Source organism: Pocillopora verrucosa, chromosome 12 (assembly GCF_036669915.1).
Source record: "Pocillopora verrucosa isolate sample1 chromosome 12, ASM3666991v2, whole genome shotgun sequence".
Classification (NCBI taxonomy): Eukaryota; Metazoa; Cnidaria; class Anthozoa; order Scleractinia; family Pocilloporidae; genus Pocillopora; species Pocillopora verrucosa.
The window spans coordinates 8,656,117-8,667,059 of record NC_089323.1 but is presented as its reverse complement, the minus strand read 5'-3'; the positions used below and the strand labels follow the sequence as shown (position 1 = coordinate 8,667,059).

At 38.5% G+C, this 10,943-nt stretch overlaps 4 protein-coding genes across 4 annotated transcripts; 2 read left to right on the top strand and 2 right to left on the bottom strand.

Moving 5' to 3' along the window:
* The first annotated feature begins 452 nt into the window (after positions 1-452).
* LOC131774291 (calreticulin) lies at positions 453-4,157 on the top strand. Its single transcript, XM_059090295.2, has 10 exons — positions 453-631; positions 718-825; positions 1,011-1,153; positions 1,359-1,422; positions 1,545-1,639; positions 2,220-2,429; positions 2,695-2,808; positions 2,926-3,069; positions 3,165-3,395; positions 3,647-4,157. The coding sequence occupies exons 1-10, from the start codon at positions 544-546 to the stop codon at positions 3,773-3,775; spliced, it is 1,326 nt and encodes a 441-aa protein (XP_058946278.1). The 5' UTR covers positions 453-543; the 3' UTR covers positions 3,776-4,157.
* A 1,004-nt stretch (positions 4,158-5,161) lies between these two features.
* On the bottom strand, positions 5,162-6,708 carry LOC131774292 (bifunctional peptidase and (3S)-lysyl hydroxylase Jmjd7). The gene has a single exon (XM_059090296.2). It carries the CDS (start codon positions 6,613-6,615, stop codon positions 5,644-5,646), a length of 972 nt encoding a protein of 323 aa, XP_058946279.1. The 5' UTR covers positions 6,616-6,708; the 3' UTR covers positions 5,162-5,643.
* Positions 6,709-6,719: 11 nt separating this feature from the next.
* LOC131774296 (COMM domain-containing protein 2-like) lies at positions 6,720-8,856 on the top strand. Its single transcript, XM_059090299.2, has one exon. It carries the CDS (start codon positions 6,780-6,782, stop codon positions 7,380-7,382), a length of 603 nt encoding a protein of 200 aa, XP_058946282.1. The 5' UTR covers positions 6,720-6,779; the 3' UTR covers positions 7,383-8,856.
* A 131-nt stretch (positions 8,857-8,987) lies between these two features.
* On the bottom strand, positions 8,988-10,883 carry LOC131774309 (cell division cycle protein 16 homolog). The gene has a single exon (XM_059090316.2). It carries the CDS (start codon positions 10,857-10,859, stop codon positions 9,210-9,212), a length of 1,650 nt encoding a protein of 549 aa, XP_058946299.2. The 5' UTR covers positions 10,860-10,883; the 3' UTR covers positions 8,988-9,209.
* Positions 10,884-10,943: the final 60 nt, after the last annotated feature.

Below are 10,943 nucleotides of genomic sequence, written 5' to 3'. Positions count from 1 at the left end.
CCGTGATCAAGATACTTGTCAAAGTGTTGTCTAGAGTCTTTGTTCTTGTATAAAATATTCAAAATGGCCTCAACCTCCACGTATACAAAACACAAATAAGGCAAATGTGCCAAAAGTCCCCCTGTGTTCAGGGTGATAAAGTTTTATCTCAAAATACTCTTTCAACAACATTTCATTGAATTTCTCATAACCTCATTGTGCATAACGCACAAGTATTTACGCGAAAGTTACAATGAAGATTTTAACATTTTTTCCTTGTCAAATAATCTTTACTTATTGTCTCTTTCAAATTGCCCGGTCCCCCAAGCACATTCGCGTCTTGTGACGCTTCCACGGAAGCTAAATCTAGTCACGGAGGCCGAGACGTGTGGTGCTTTCTGGTTGGACAATTTGTACCACATGGTGAAAATTAACCAATCACAGCTCACCACGCAGAAGGCCGGCCAAAACGGTTTTGTTCACATGGTCGTTTGACATAGTTAGAAATTTAGTTGAAGTCATCGATTCAGTTGTACTTTCTGTAGTCTGGTTTTTAAAAAAATCATGGCATTTGGTTGTTTACTCGTACTAGCCCTATTCTCATGCGTATTAGCAGAGGAGACAAAAATCTATTTTGTAGAGAAATTTGAAGGTGGGTTCCCGTTGTTTACGTTTCTTTTGCAGGAGGTAGCTCCTACACAATATTCCTGAACGATTCTGAAATTTTGTTTCCATCAGACCAAAGTTATCAGGACAGATGGGTGGAATCCACTTTCAAAGGAAGTGACGCTGGAAAATTTACTTGGACTGCTGGAAAATTCTACGGTGATGCAGATTTAGACAAAGGTATATGACAAATCTGCACATCCCTCACTTGCAGTCGTAGTGCATGTTCGTGACTCAAAGATGACTTCTTTTGGATAGTTCAGCTGCAAAGCTGATTTAAAGAAATTCTTTTAAATTACGTAAAATAGCAATCTTATAACTTGTAAACAAGGCACCATATTACACAAATCTGATTTTTTTTACAGGTATTCAAACCAGCCAAGATGCTAAATTTTACGGTATTTCGGCCAAGTTTGAGGAAAGTTTTTCAAACGAAGACAAGACCTTTGTGATCCAGTTTCAAGTGAAACATGAACAGAACATCGACTGTGGTGGTGGTTACGTAAAGGTACATATTTAAAGTAAATTTTAATTTCCCTATGGAGAATGAAGTTTATTGTTTTTGTAGAGAGCATTTATTATTTTGTCTGCCCATTTATAGCTGGACCCGGTGAAACCAACAGCAACATGTTCTTGAATGTGCTGGGATCAGTATGTTATCGGGGGTACATATACGTTATAATGATTTTTCGCATTTCGTCGTTGCTCTTTAGGTTTATGACAGCAAAGTGGACCAGAAGAACATTCATGGCGATACTCCATACCACATTATGTTCGGTTAGTTGTTGGCAAGGATTTTTTCTCGAGAAAGTCGCATAGAGACAGTTTCCTTGGAGGTTTAATCCTTTCATACTGATTTAAAGTGTAATTTACGTATTTATCGATTTGCCTGATTGTAGGACCTGATATCTGTGGACCTGGCACCAAAAAAGTACACGTGATTTTTAACTACAAAGGGAAAAACTTGCTGACTAAGAAAGACATCAGATGCAAGGTAAATAATAAAAATATCAACCAAACTCACATTTGTGAGAATTTTAGTTGGCCTTCCACTCTGAAATAATCGAGGGGTAGTATTTATCTCTTGGACTTATTGTTCTAATATGGCACCAAATTCTCAAAACACAAAAAAAGCATTTTAAGGCTAGGATAGAGAAGTAGTGAAAAAGATAGGAACTTAATAGTATTCAAGTGTCAGTTCAATGAATTGAAACTTTTAACATGTATAAGGATGGTGAAAAGGTGAACTAAATACAAAAAAAAAAAAAAGCATATAAATACATATGATAAAATACATTTTGTGGTGGGGAAACTGGGAGAAAGATAAATGAAAAGTGAGATATCTGTTCAAACCAATTGCAAGTTGCATGATATAAAGGATGTTACATGTATGAATGAAGTTGCAAGTGCAAAGGTTTAGTCAAGGGTTGTGGGTTCATCTCAGTTTCTTTGATATTTGTCCACCAAATGCATTGAATCTCAAAATACTTGCTTCCAAGCTAATTAAATTCACGAAAAACCTCTCTTCCAAGTCAACAGTTTATACTTGCCTAACCAGCAGATTTTTCTCTCAGGACGATGAGTTCACCCATCTCTACACACTGATTGTGAAGTCTGATAACACCTATGAGGTTCGTATTGATGGAGAGAAGGTTGAAAGTGGCGAGCTTGAAGCTGACTGGGATTTCCTGCCACCAAAGAAGATAAAAGATCCTGAGGCCAAGAAACCAGAGGACTGGGATGATAAAAAGAAGATTGATGACCCAGAGGATAAGAAACCTGAGGTAAATTTAATAGTGTTGTGTGTTAGGTTTAACTGAGGTGAGTTCAGTGTCTAATCTGGTAACCCTGTGAACTTGTAAAATCTTTTTACCACTTTGTAGCTGACTTGCAAGGGTATATAGAAAAGAATTCATAGAATCTTAAGGTTATTTGCATGTTAAAGGAAGTTTGGTTTTTACTTTGGGAAGAAGTGCGAATTATTTTTTGAGCACATTAATTTACACACATGAGCACAGTGTAATTTAATGTGAGAATTCTCTGCTTCAGGATTGGGACAAGCCTCAGCACATCCCTGACCCTGATGCCAAGAAGCCTGATGACTGGGATGATGAGATTGATGGTGAATGGGAACCTCCAATGATCGACAACCCAGACTACAAGGTTGGTGGACAACCCTGTTAGCAAAAATTGAAGGGATGTTTTGCAACTGACCTGATCATCATATGTACTCATTTTAATTTCAACAGTTTTAATTATTCTACCTTTTTCCCCCTCTAGGGAGAATGGAAACCCAAACAGATTGACAATCCTAACTACAAGGGAGAGTGGATCCACCCAGAAATTGACAACCCTGAATACCAACCTGATGACAAACTTTACAAGTATGATGACATCGGTGCCATTGGATTTGATCTGTGGCAGGTAAGCCATAACTGTTTTCTGTTCACTACTTGTGACTTGTCAAAGAGTGGGGTCTAACAGAGCTTTTTTTTTTTAAAATCCTTTTCTTATTCCAGGTTAAATCTGGAACCATATTTGACAATATCCTTGTAACAGATTCTGTAGAGTATGCAGAACAATTTGCAAAGGAAACTTTTGAGAAAACCAAGGAAGGTGAAAAGAAAATGAAGGATGAGCAGGATGAAAAGGAACGTAAAGAAAGAGAGGAAGAAGAAAAGAAGAGGAAAGAAGAGGAGGACAAGAAGAAAGCAGAGGAAGAAGATGAAGAGGATGAGGAAGAGGAAGAGGTGCGTCTTATAATCAAGATGAGATGGAGTGGAAAAATTTAGAACAGTTAAAAATTATACCTTTTTTCATTATTATTAAACTTTAATTTCATTTCAATATGCTACAGTGACTTGTCTTTTCAAGCCCAAATGTGTCTTTAGGGGAAAAATACCTAGCTTCAAATGCTCATAATGTACACTAAAAAAAAAAGTCCATAGTATGTTGATAAAAAATTGGTTACTTTAATTGTTTGCTTTCTTCATTTCTGCAGGAAGAAGAAGGCAAAGAATCTGAGGAGGTAAAAGAAGATGAAACAGAGGAGGGTAAGGAAGAAACAGAAAGTGAAGAGAGTGCAACAGAAGATGAAGAAGAAGAAACAAAAGCCAAGGATGAACTTTAATTGAATCTGATGCATCTAGGCATTTTTATTGACTGAAAAGATCTCCACAAAGCACACCTAATTAAATGGTGTGTGACTGAGATTTAGGTGGTGTATCAAATTGCTTCATGTGAAGAAGCCTGCAGAAAAAAAAATAGGCCTCTTCATCATCTAGGTATACATTTATCATTTCTTTTTAGAGGAAAATGTGGAAATACTGAATTGTTATCTGGTAATCTTCTCTTGCTCTTTGCTGGGTTAAATTTGTTATAATCTTTTTCTAGCATGGAAAGGCCTATCTCCTGTGGTTACTCTTGCTGTAGTTACCAGAACTAATTTAATTTCTTGTTTATTAAAAAAAAAAAATGATGAGAAACAACTGTGTCACAGTTTGCTTCCTCCCTCATTGTGTTGTGGCATTTGTGCTTCCCTGCATTGAAAGCCCAGATTAAAAAGGGAACTGAGAATTTGTGTAATGACATGAAAACCATCTGGATTGTATAATGAATGGAATTAACCATATGGAGTAATTTTATTTCTCAAAATGGTATCATTTAAAATAGGGGAAACAGGTTGAACAATAGACTAATTGTTAATTTGTATTGGAAGAAGAAACTAAATTAATGCCCTAACTATCATAGTTGATCAACATGTAACTTCTTCTCATAGTATTCATACATTATCCAGCAAAAAGGTAATGAGAATACTCGGTCTCATCAGGTAGATGTTGTCATCTTGATCAAAAACCAGACTTGGACAAATAAATGTGTCGCAGCTAGAGGGGAGGATTAACAGTCAGATCTTAGGAGTTCAAGGGTTAAATTGTATGTGGTGGAGGTGGTAGTTCTGATGCGAGGTTCAAGTGTTTCCTGTGCAATTAAGTAGAGAACATGTGAAATAACTTCACACAGTGATAAAACAAGCATCGTTACCTCATCATTTTACTTCATTTTTTTCCCATTACTATTTCATGGTTAAAAATTAATTATGTCAAGTTAAATCAAAGAATCTCAACTGAATATTTTAAAGGGAATAATGTAAATTAGTGCTCTTGAATTAACCTTGGTAAGTTCCAGGTGTGAGCTAATGCCACTGGCTCACTTAAACTGTTCTCAGGAAAGGCATCTTATAAGGAAGGTAGCTCTTCAATCACTCACAACTTATGTTTACATTGGAAACACATCCTTGATCAGAGGGAACTACACACAGAATAAGCTTTGGTAATGATAAACAATTATTGGATGACGCTTTTGTGATAACCAGAATGGTCAAGGTGGGGGTCAACAGCCCAAGTCAAAGTCTTTGGCTGGTAACCCTTAACAAGATCTTGTTTAATCTGGATATCACAAAAACTGAATGTAATAATTGTTTTATTATACACTGAATGAAAAAAAATGGTCACAACAGTAAGTGGAACTGATAATTTACTTCTAAACTTGTAAAAATATACAAATGAGCAAGCAATAAAAAGTGTGCAAACTTGACATGATTACCTGTAGAAATCATGCACTGTAGCTATACATGATATGCTTAGCTGTGGGACTAATGGCATGGCAAGAGTTGACCTGAATCAAACAACCAATTTGTGAGAGGTTATCTTACAGTGAGAAACAGTTCTGTCACAACTTGATCATTCGACAAGTCTGCATCTAAGACAAGTAAGTAAACACTGACTTTGATTTCAACAAGATTTTCCAAGTTTCAAAGAATACCTAGAAGAAGTCAAACTCTATCTGTTTTTCAGCCCACTGATGCTGATGACAGACTTGTGCTGGAGCAGAATCAACAAAAATGTTCACCTATCATGATAGGATAATTTCCAATGAAGGGCCTCTGAATTTGTATGAGTTGTCAAAAGTGAGCCGTTGCTTCCCAGCAGAAAAAAAAATTTACGAATGATTGTTGGCAAGGCCAGCCACAGCCTCAACAAATTTGTAGTAGTTGTACTTGATATCATAGTCCATATCATACCAAAAATTGATTGCAATGCACCCATGAGATTGTTGAACATGATGAAACCACAAGGAAGGTAGATATAGCATCTCCCCTGCATTCACTACACAATTGACAGGGTTAGCTTTAGCATAGTTCGGATATTTATTCAGATCTGGATTCAGTGGATCAACAGCAATCCAGGGCACTTTTTGTTTTGGTGCTGTTTTTGTTAAGTTCTCATCAACTTCATCAACAATTTCAAATACTCCATCATTGTTAGCTTTATATCTGGCTGGTGAATATAATTCATAAGGAACCAAAGGCAGATCACTTGGTGGTAACAATGTGAAAACTTTAGTACCAGAAATCACGCAATACAAGTTTTCATAGTGATCTTTGTGCATCGAGGTGACTGCCCTTTTGTCTCCCATCCAAAAGTTGACTGCATCAGGATTTTTGCCAAATGCTTGGGTTGCCCAAGGTACATCACATGCTGCTTCTTCGCATAATTCTTTAAAATCGCTCGTTAAGTTGGAATTTTGTTTCTGAACATAAAATATCCCTCTTTCTTTAGATTTTCCTTCAAGAATATCTACAAACTTGGAGAATTCCATCTCCCGTTCTTCTGGTAAGACAAACCTATCTCCCACTACCGCATCAGCATATCCATTGGGTGTGACCGCAACAGTTACGGTCTTGTGTCCAATTTTCTGTCTCAAATAATCACAATTCCATTTTTTAAGCGCTGGCCAATGATTGAACGCGTTTTTGATGATAACTGGAACATTAGGGCTCACCCAGTCCCTCACAAATTCCAGGGGAGTCGGAGGTTTTCCAAGCCTTGACACCTCTGAACTGAGATATAGTTCTTTCGCTTCGATTGATAAGTTTTCTAACACTTCTGATAACGTATTGACCGAGGCCATTTCGTCGGAAAAGCAAGTGCAATTTTAGACATCGTCCGCCATAATGAATGTAAAGCTTGGCTACCAAGTTGATTAGTTTCCAGGAATCCTCAACCTGCTTTCAGTCTACACTCCTTTCCTCCATACAGATTCTGTCATTGCTTGTCTCGCTTATCAGGATTATTATGCTTCTTATTCTTTCTGAGCAGCAAAAAGAACATTTGAAGTTCTTAACATCTTTGGAACTCGATGTGGTCCTTGAGTTTGCCCGAATATCCCTGGATTCTATTCTCAAAGGCTCTTCGAATCCCAAAATCTTCCAAGCTGCCGCTCAAAAGCTCGCTGTTGAAGTGGACACCGTGAAAAATGGAATTAGTGGTTTACAGCATGTCTTCACAGAGAGTTCTCGCTTGATGGTCGGCGAAATTGATTTTCAAGATTCCATCATGACACTTGGTTTCTCCGAAGAAATGATCGGTGCATTGTTGAAGATGTATTTGGAAAATCGCAAAGAAATTAGGAACATCTTGGGAGAGATGAGCTTGCGAACCCCACATTACCACGACCTGGAATGGAGATTCGATGTAGAGCTTGCCAGCAGGTCACTGCAGCATCAGACAAACCCTGTGATCTTTATGAGGTTGCATACAAAACAGGGAGAGAAGAAGTCCGCAGACATATTTCAAACTGATCCAGTGAACTTGATTCACCTTACTTCAGAGTTGGAAAACGCAATGCAAGAAATGAAAACTGCTCACTGCCGAAGAATTGTTAGAAATATAAAATGAACCGTTGAAATGAGCACGTAGATAGCGCAAAGGACCCATGCTGATATTCTTGTATGTAGTCCAGGAAAACCCTCCTTCCACGGGTGGAATTTGAGGGGGGAGGGGAGGGTGGTTTCTAAATATGCTTGCCCAGGGATGCTTAGCCTTAACTGCCTTTAGCAAACTAATCAGTGTCAATAAATTTCTATTTGGGCTAGTCCTGACTATTTGGGGGTCAGATCCAAATGATATCCCAGAAAATTTTTGTTATTCTCTTGACCTGTTTGGTTAATGAAGATTAGCCAGTTATCAGTCTTGCGAACAAAAGGGATGTAACTTACTGTAACTCCATTTTCTTTTTTTTTTAAATCAAAGGGCTATCTTTATGGTTTAAAGTGGCCGATGAAGGATAAGGATTTGGATCTAAAAGACCACATCCTTAACCCTTTCACCCCCACAAGTGACCAAGACAGAATTTCTCCTTACAATATCAATACAATATCAAGCAGGCAAGTGATGAGAATAGAGAAGAATGTCAATCATGGGATGATAAGTTGATCCAATATCAAATTCTCTGAACTAACATCGCAAGAATTGTATGGCAGATAGTAAGGAGAATTAGATCTTGGGAGTGAAAGGGTTAAGTGTCTTTGGTTGAGTACCACCCCATCCCCCATCCCCCACCCCCCCCCCTCCAATTTTTTTATTCTCTTGACCTGTTTGGTTAATGAGGATTAGCCAGTCATCAGTCATGTGAATAAAAGGGATGTAACTTACTGTAACTCAATTTTTACCACTGTTTGGAGGGTTTCTTCTTCTTTTTTTATATCAAAGGGCTATCTTTTTTATTAAAAGTGGCCTATGAAGGATAAGGATTTGGATCTAAGGGGGCCACATCCTTAGGTGTTTTTGGTTGAGTACCACCCACCCCACCCTAAATGAAAACCAACTGGGAGACATTTAAGTTTGATATATCAACTCCACATATCTTTCAACAATTATTTTCTTCTTTGAAGCTCTTGAAAGGACAGAAATTTTCTCTCCATGAACTTATTGTACAGCATATTAGGGTTTAAGGCCAGCTGAGAGAATCATAGCAAAATAGTTTCCACTGAATGTTCTGAAAGGTAATAGTTGTGTTTATTATGATTGTAAAAATTTAATGGAAATCTGAGTTAAAATAAGACAGTGAAATATACAAAGGCCCTCTATTATTTTTGAGGTATTGAAAAGTATCTTCATTTCTTTAATCTCAACTTTTTTCCTTGATAGACCCTTTTGTTTTATTTCATAAACTGTGTACAGCACCTCTATTAGTAACTGCTAACTTGGATTACCTTGTATTCAGTGAGGTTATTGTTTAAGACAAAGCTTAATCCTGATAGTTGACTTCTGTTTTTTGGGAGTGCTCCCATAAATGTTATCCTCCACTCAGATGTCGTCAACAAATCAATAATTTTTGGACATGGTTAAGCAAAATAAAGTGAATTCTTAATGGCAGACTGATGATTTACCATGGAGGAAGACTGAGGCAAACAACGGATGGGTGTGTTACTAACAAATCAGAATATTTTGCAATGGTCTTGTTCAATAGTTCATGGAGTTTGCCTTCATTATAAGGTATTTTGAGATTTGCAAATCGAATAGCTTATAGAAGTGATCTGCCATTTTCCACTGATAGGGAAAGACATCTACTCATGAGCTGAATATTCTTTGCTGTAAAACACAGTTTGTTCTTGCATGTGAGCAACATGAATTTGTAGGTAGTTATTAGCAGGTCAAGGGGTGGGTCCAGTGGTTGAGTAGTTCATTGTTGTATTAGATAAACAATCTTCTTCCCCATATTGCTCAGTCACTTTCCTCATCAGATCTGTTATCCATTTCCATGCTAATATCATTGTCTTCTTTCACTTTTGTGTTGACCTCAATTGTTAGCTGTTCAAGAGTTTCACCTAGCATGTGAACACTAAAAGTATCCTCTCGTTGAATACCAAGTGCCTTATGGAAATAGCCTATTGCTTCATGGTGATTTCCTAATAGGCTATTGACAAAGCCAAGGGCAGAGAAAGTGGAAGCCTTGTTTGGAACAAGAACAAGTGCTTGCTTGTGGTATCGTAATGCTTCTTGGTATCTCCCTAGCTTGCGGCAGGCATGGCCAAGGTTACTGAGCAGTGTCTCCCAAGTTTCTGAGAGAACTTCCCCGCTAGTGATCTGTGCTTTCTGGAGAGCTGCCTTGAAGTTCTTTTCTGCAGACAGATAATCTCCATTTTGAAAGGCAATCACGCCCATCTCTTGCTTCACAAAAGGATCATCTGGTGAAAGAATTAAAGCCTGTTCAAAAAATCTCTCAGCCAGTTTTGCATTATTGGTTTTTCCATACTCCAGGCCAATATAGAGAAGAGGCAGATGGCATCTTGGCATTAGCTTAGAAGCTGCAAAGTAAGCTGCCATTGCTTGATCATGCTCTCCTTCTGCTGCAAAAGCATGCCCAAATGCAAGCCATGCTGGTCCATAAACTCGTTCTATACTGGTAGCTTTGCTAAAGTACCTCCTAGCCTGCTCATACTTTTCAATGACATAGTAATAACAGCCAACTGCATACCAAGCGACAGCCTTTTGAGGATAGTTATCAACAAGCTTATGTCCAAGGTAGAATAGCTCATTCGTTTTCTTCAGTTCTACCAGGCAGGTGATATGAATGGGCAAGCAAGCCTCATGATAAGGATCAGACGTCAAGACAGCAGATGTCATCTTGTATGACTGATAGTAACTGCAGTTGTAAAAGTGCCGCTCAGCCATTCCAGCAACTACATCCAGGTTGTCGTACAGGGTTTCCAAACCAGAAGGTAGCTTTGGGTCAACAGGTTTGCAGTACCTCTTCACCTTGCCTTCGTACAAGAACTTCAACAAATCAACCTCTTCAGGCATGCATTGCTCTGAGAAAGGCAGGCAAGACAGCAACTCTCGTTCCTCCTTATCGGTCAGCATGTGATGAGAAACAAGCAGATCAAACGCTTCAAAACAATGCACGTCATTTTTGAGCGCATCTTTGAAACAATCTGTGGCTAAAGCTCGGTTATCCATAGCTTCATACACGACTCCTTTCAACAAACAAACTGCACTTTCGAGCTTTTTCGTTCCACCGACAAAGCAAATCTCCGCTAGATCCTTGTCTGCCGGCTCTTTTTGCTCCATATCCAGGACTTCCAGAGCTTCTTTCCACTGTTTACATTCTGCATGGCACTTGGCAGCCAGATAGCGGCAAGCGAGGCTCGTTTGAAGAACACCTCCTCGGCTCCTTAAAACGTGCGAAGCTCGATGGAATTGAGCAGTAAGAAATAAAGTTTGGGCAAGCCAGTAAACATCTTGGATGTCTCCATTAGACAGGGATACAGCTTTATCTGCCCAAAATAAAGCCGTTTTGTACAAATGCATGTCTATATATTGTCGAACAAGGTTACGAAGTTGAGAGATATCAACCTTCCCGCCAGTCGCCATGTTGGATTTTTGGGGAATACCGCTTGCACGTCATAAATTTACCGTTGGCATAAAATTCTTTTGTGGGGGTGTGGAGAAGGGAGT

Bases quoted from the DNA above. Each gene is read 5' to 3' on its own strand.
- LOC131774296 (XM_059090299.2), top strand. From the start codon at position 6,780: ATGCTTCTTATTCTTTCTGAGCAGCAAAAAGAACATTTGAAGTTCTTA.
- LOC131774291 (XM_059090295.2), top strand. From the start codon at position 544: ATGGCATTTGGTTGTTTACTCGTACTAGCCCTATTCTCATGCGTATTA. The intron at 1,154-1,358 runs GTACATATTTAA...GTTGCTCTTTAG, and splicing joins GTGGTGGTGGTTACGTAAAG to GTTTATGACAGCAAAGTGGA. The intron at 3,396-3,646 runs GTGCGTCTTATA...TCATTTCTGCAG, and splicing joins AGGATGAGGAAGAGGAAGAG to GAAGAAGAAGGCAAAGAATC.
- LOC131774292 (XM_059090296.2), bottom strand. From the start codon at position 6,615: ATGGCCTCGGTCAATACGTTATCAGAAGTGTTAGAAAACTTATCAATC.
- LOC131774309 (XM_059090316.2), bottom strand. From the start codon at position 10,859: ATGGCGACTGGCGGGAAGGTTGATATCTCTCAACTTCGTAACCTTGTT.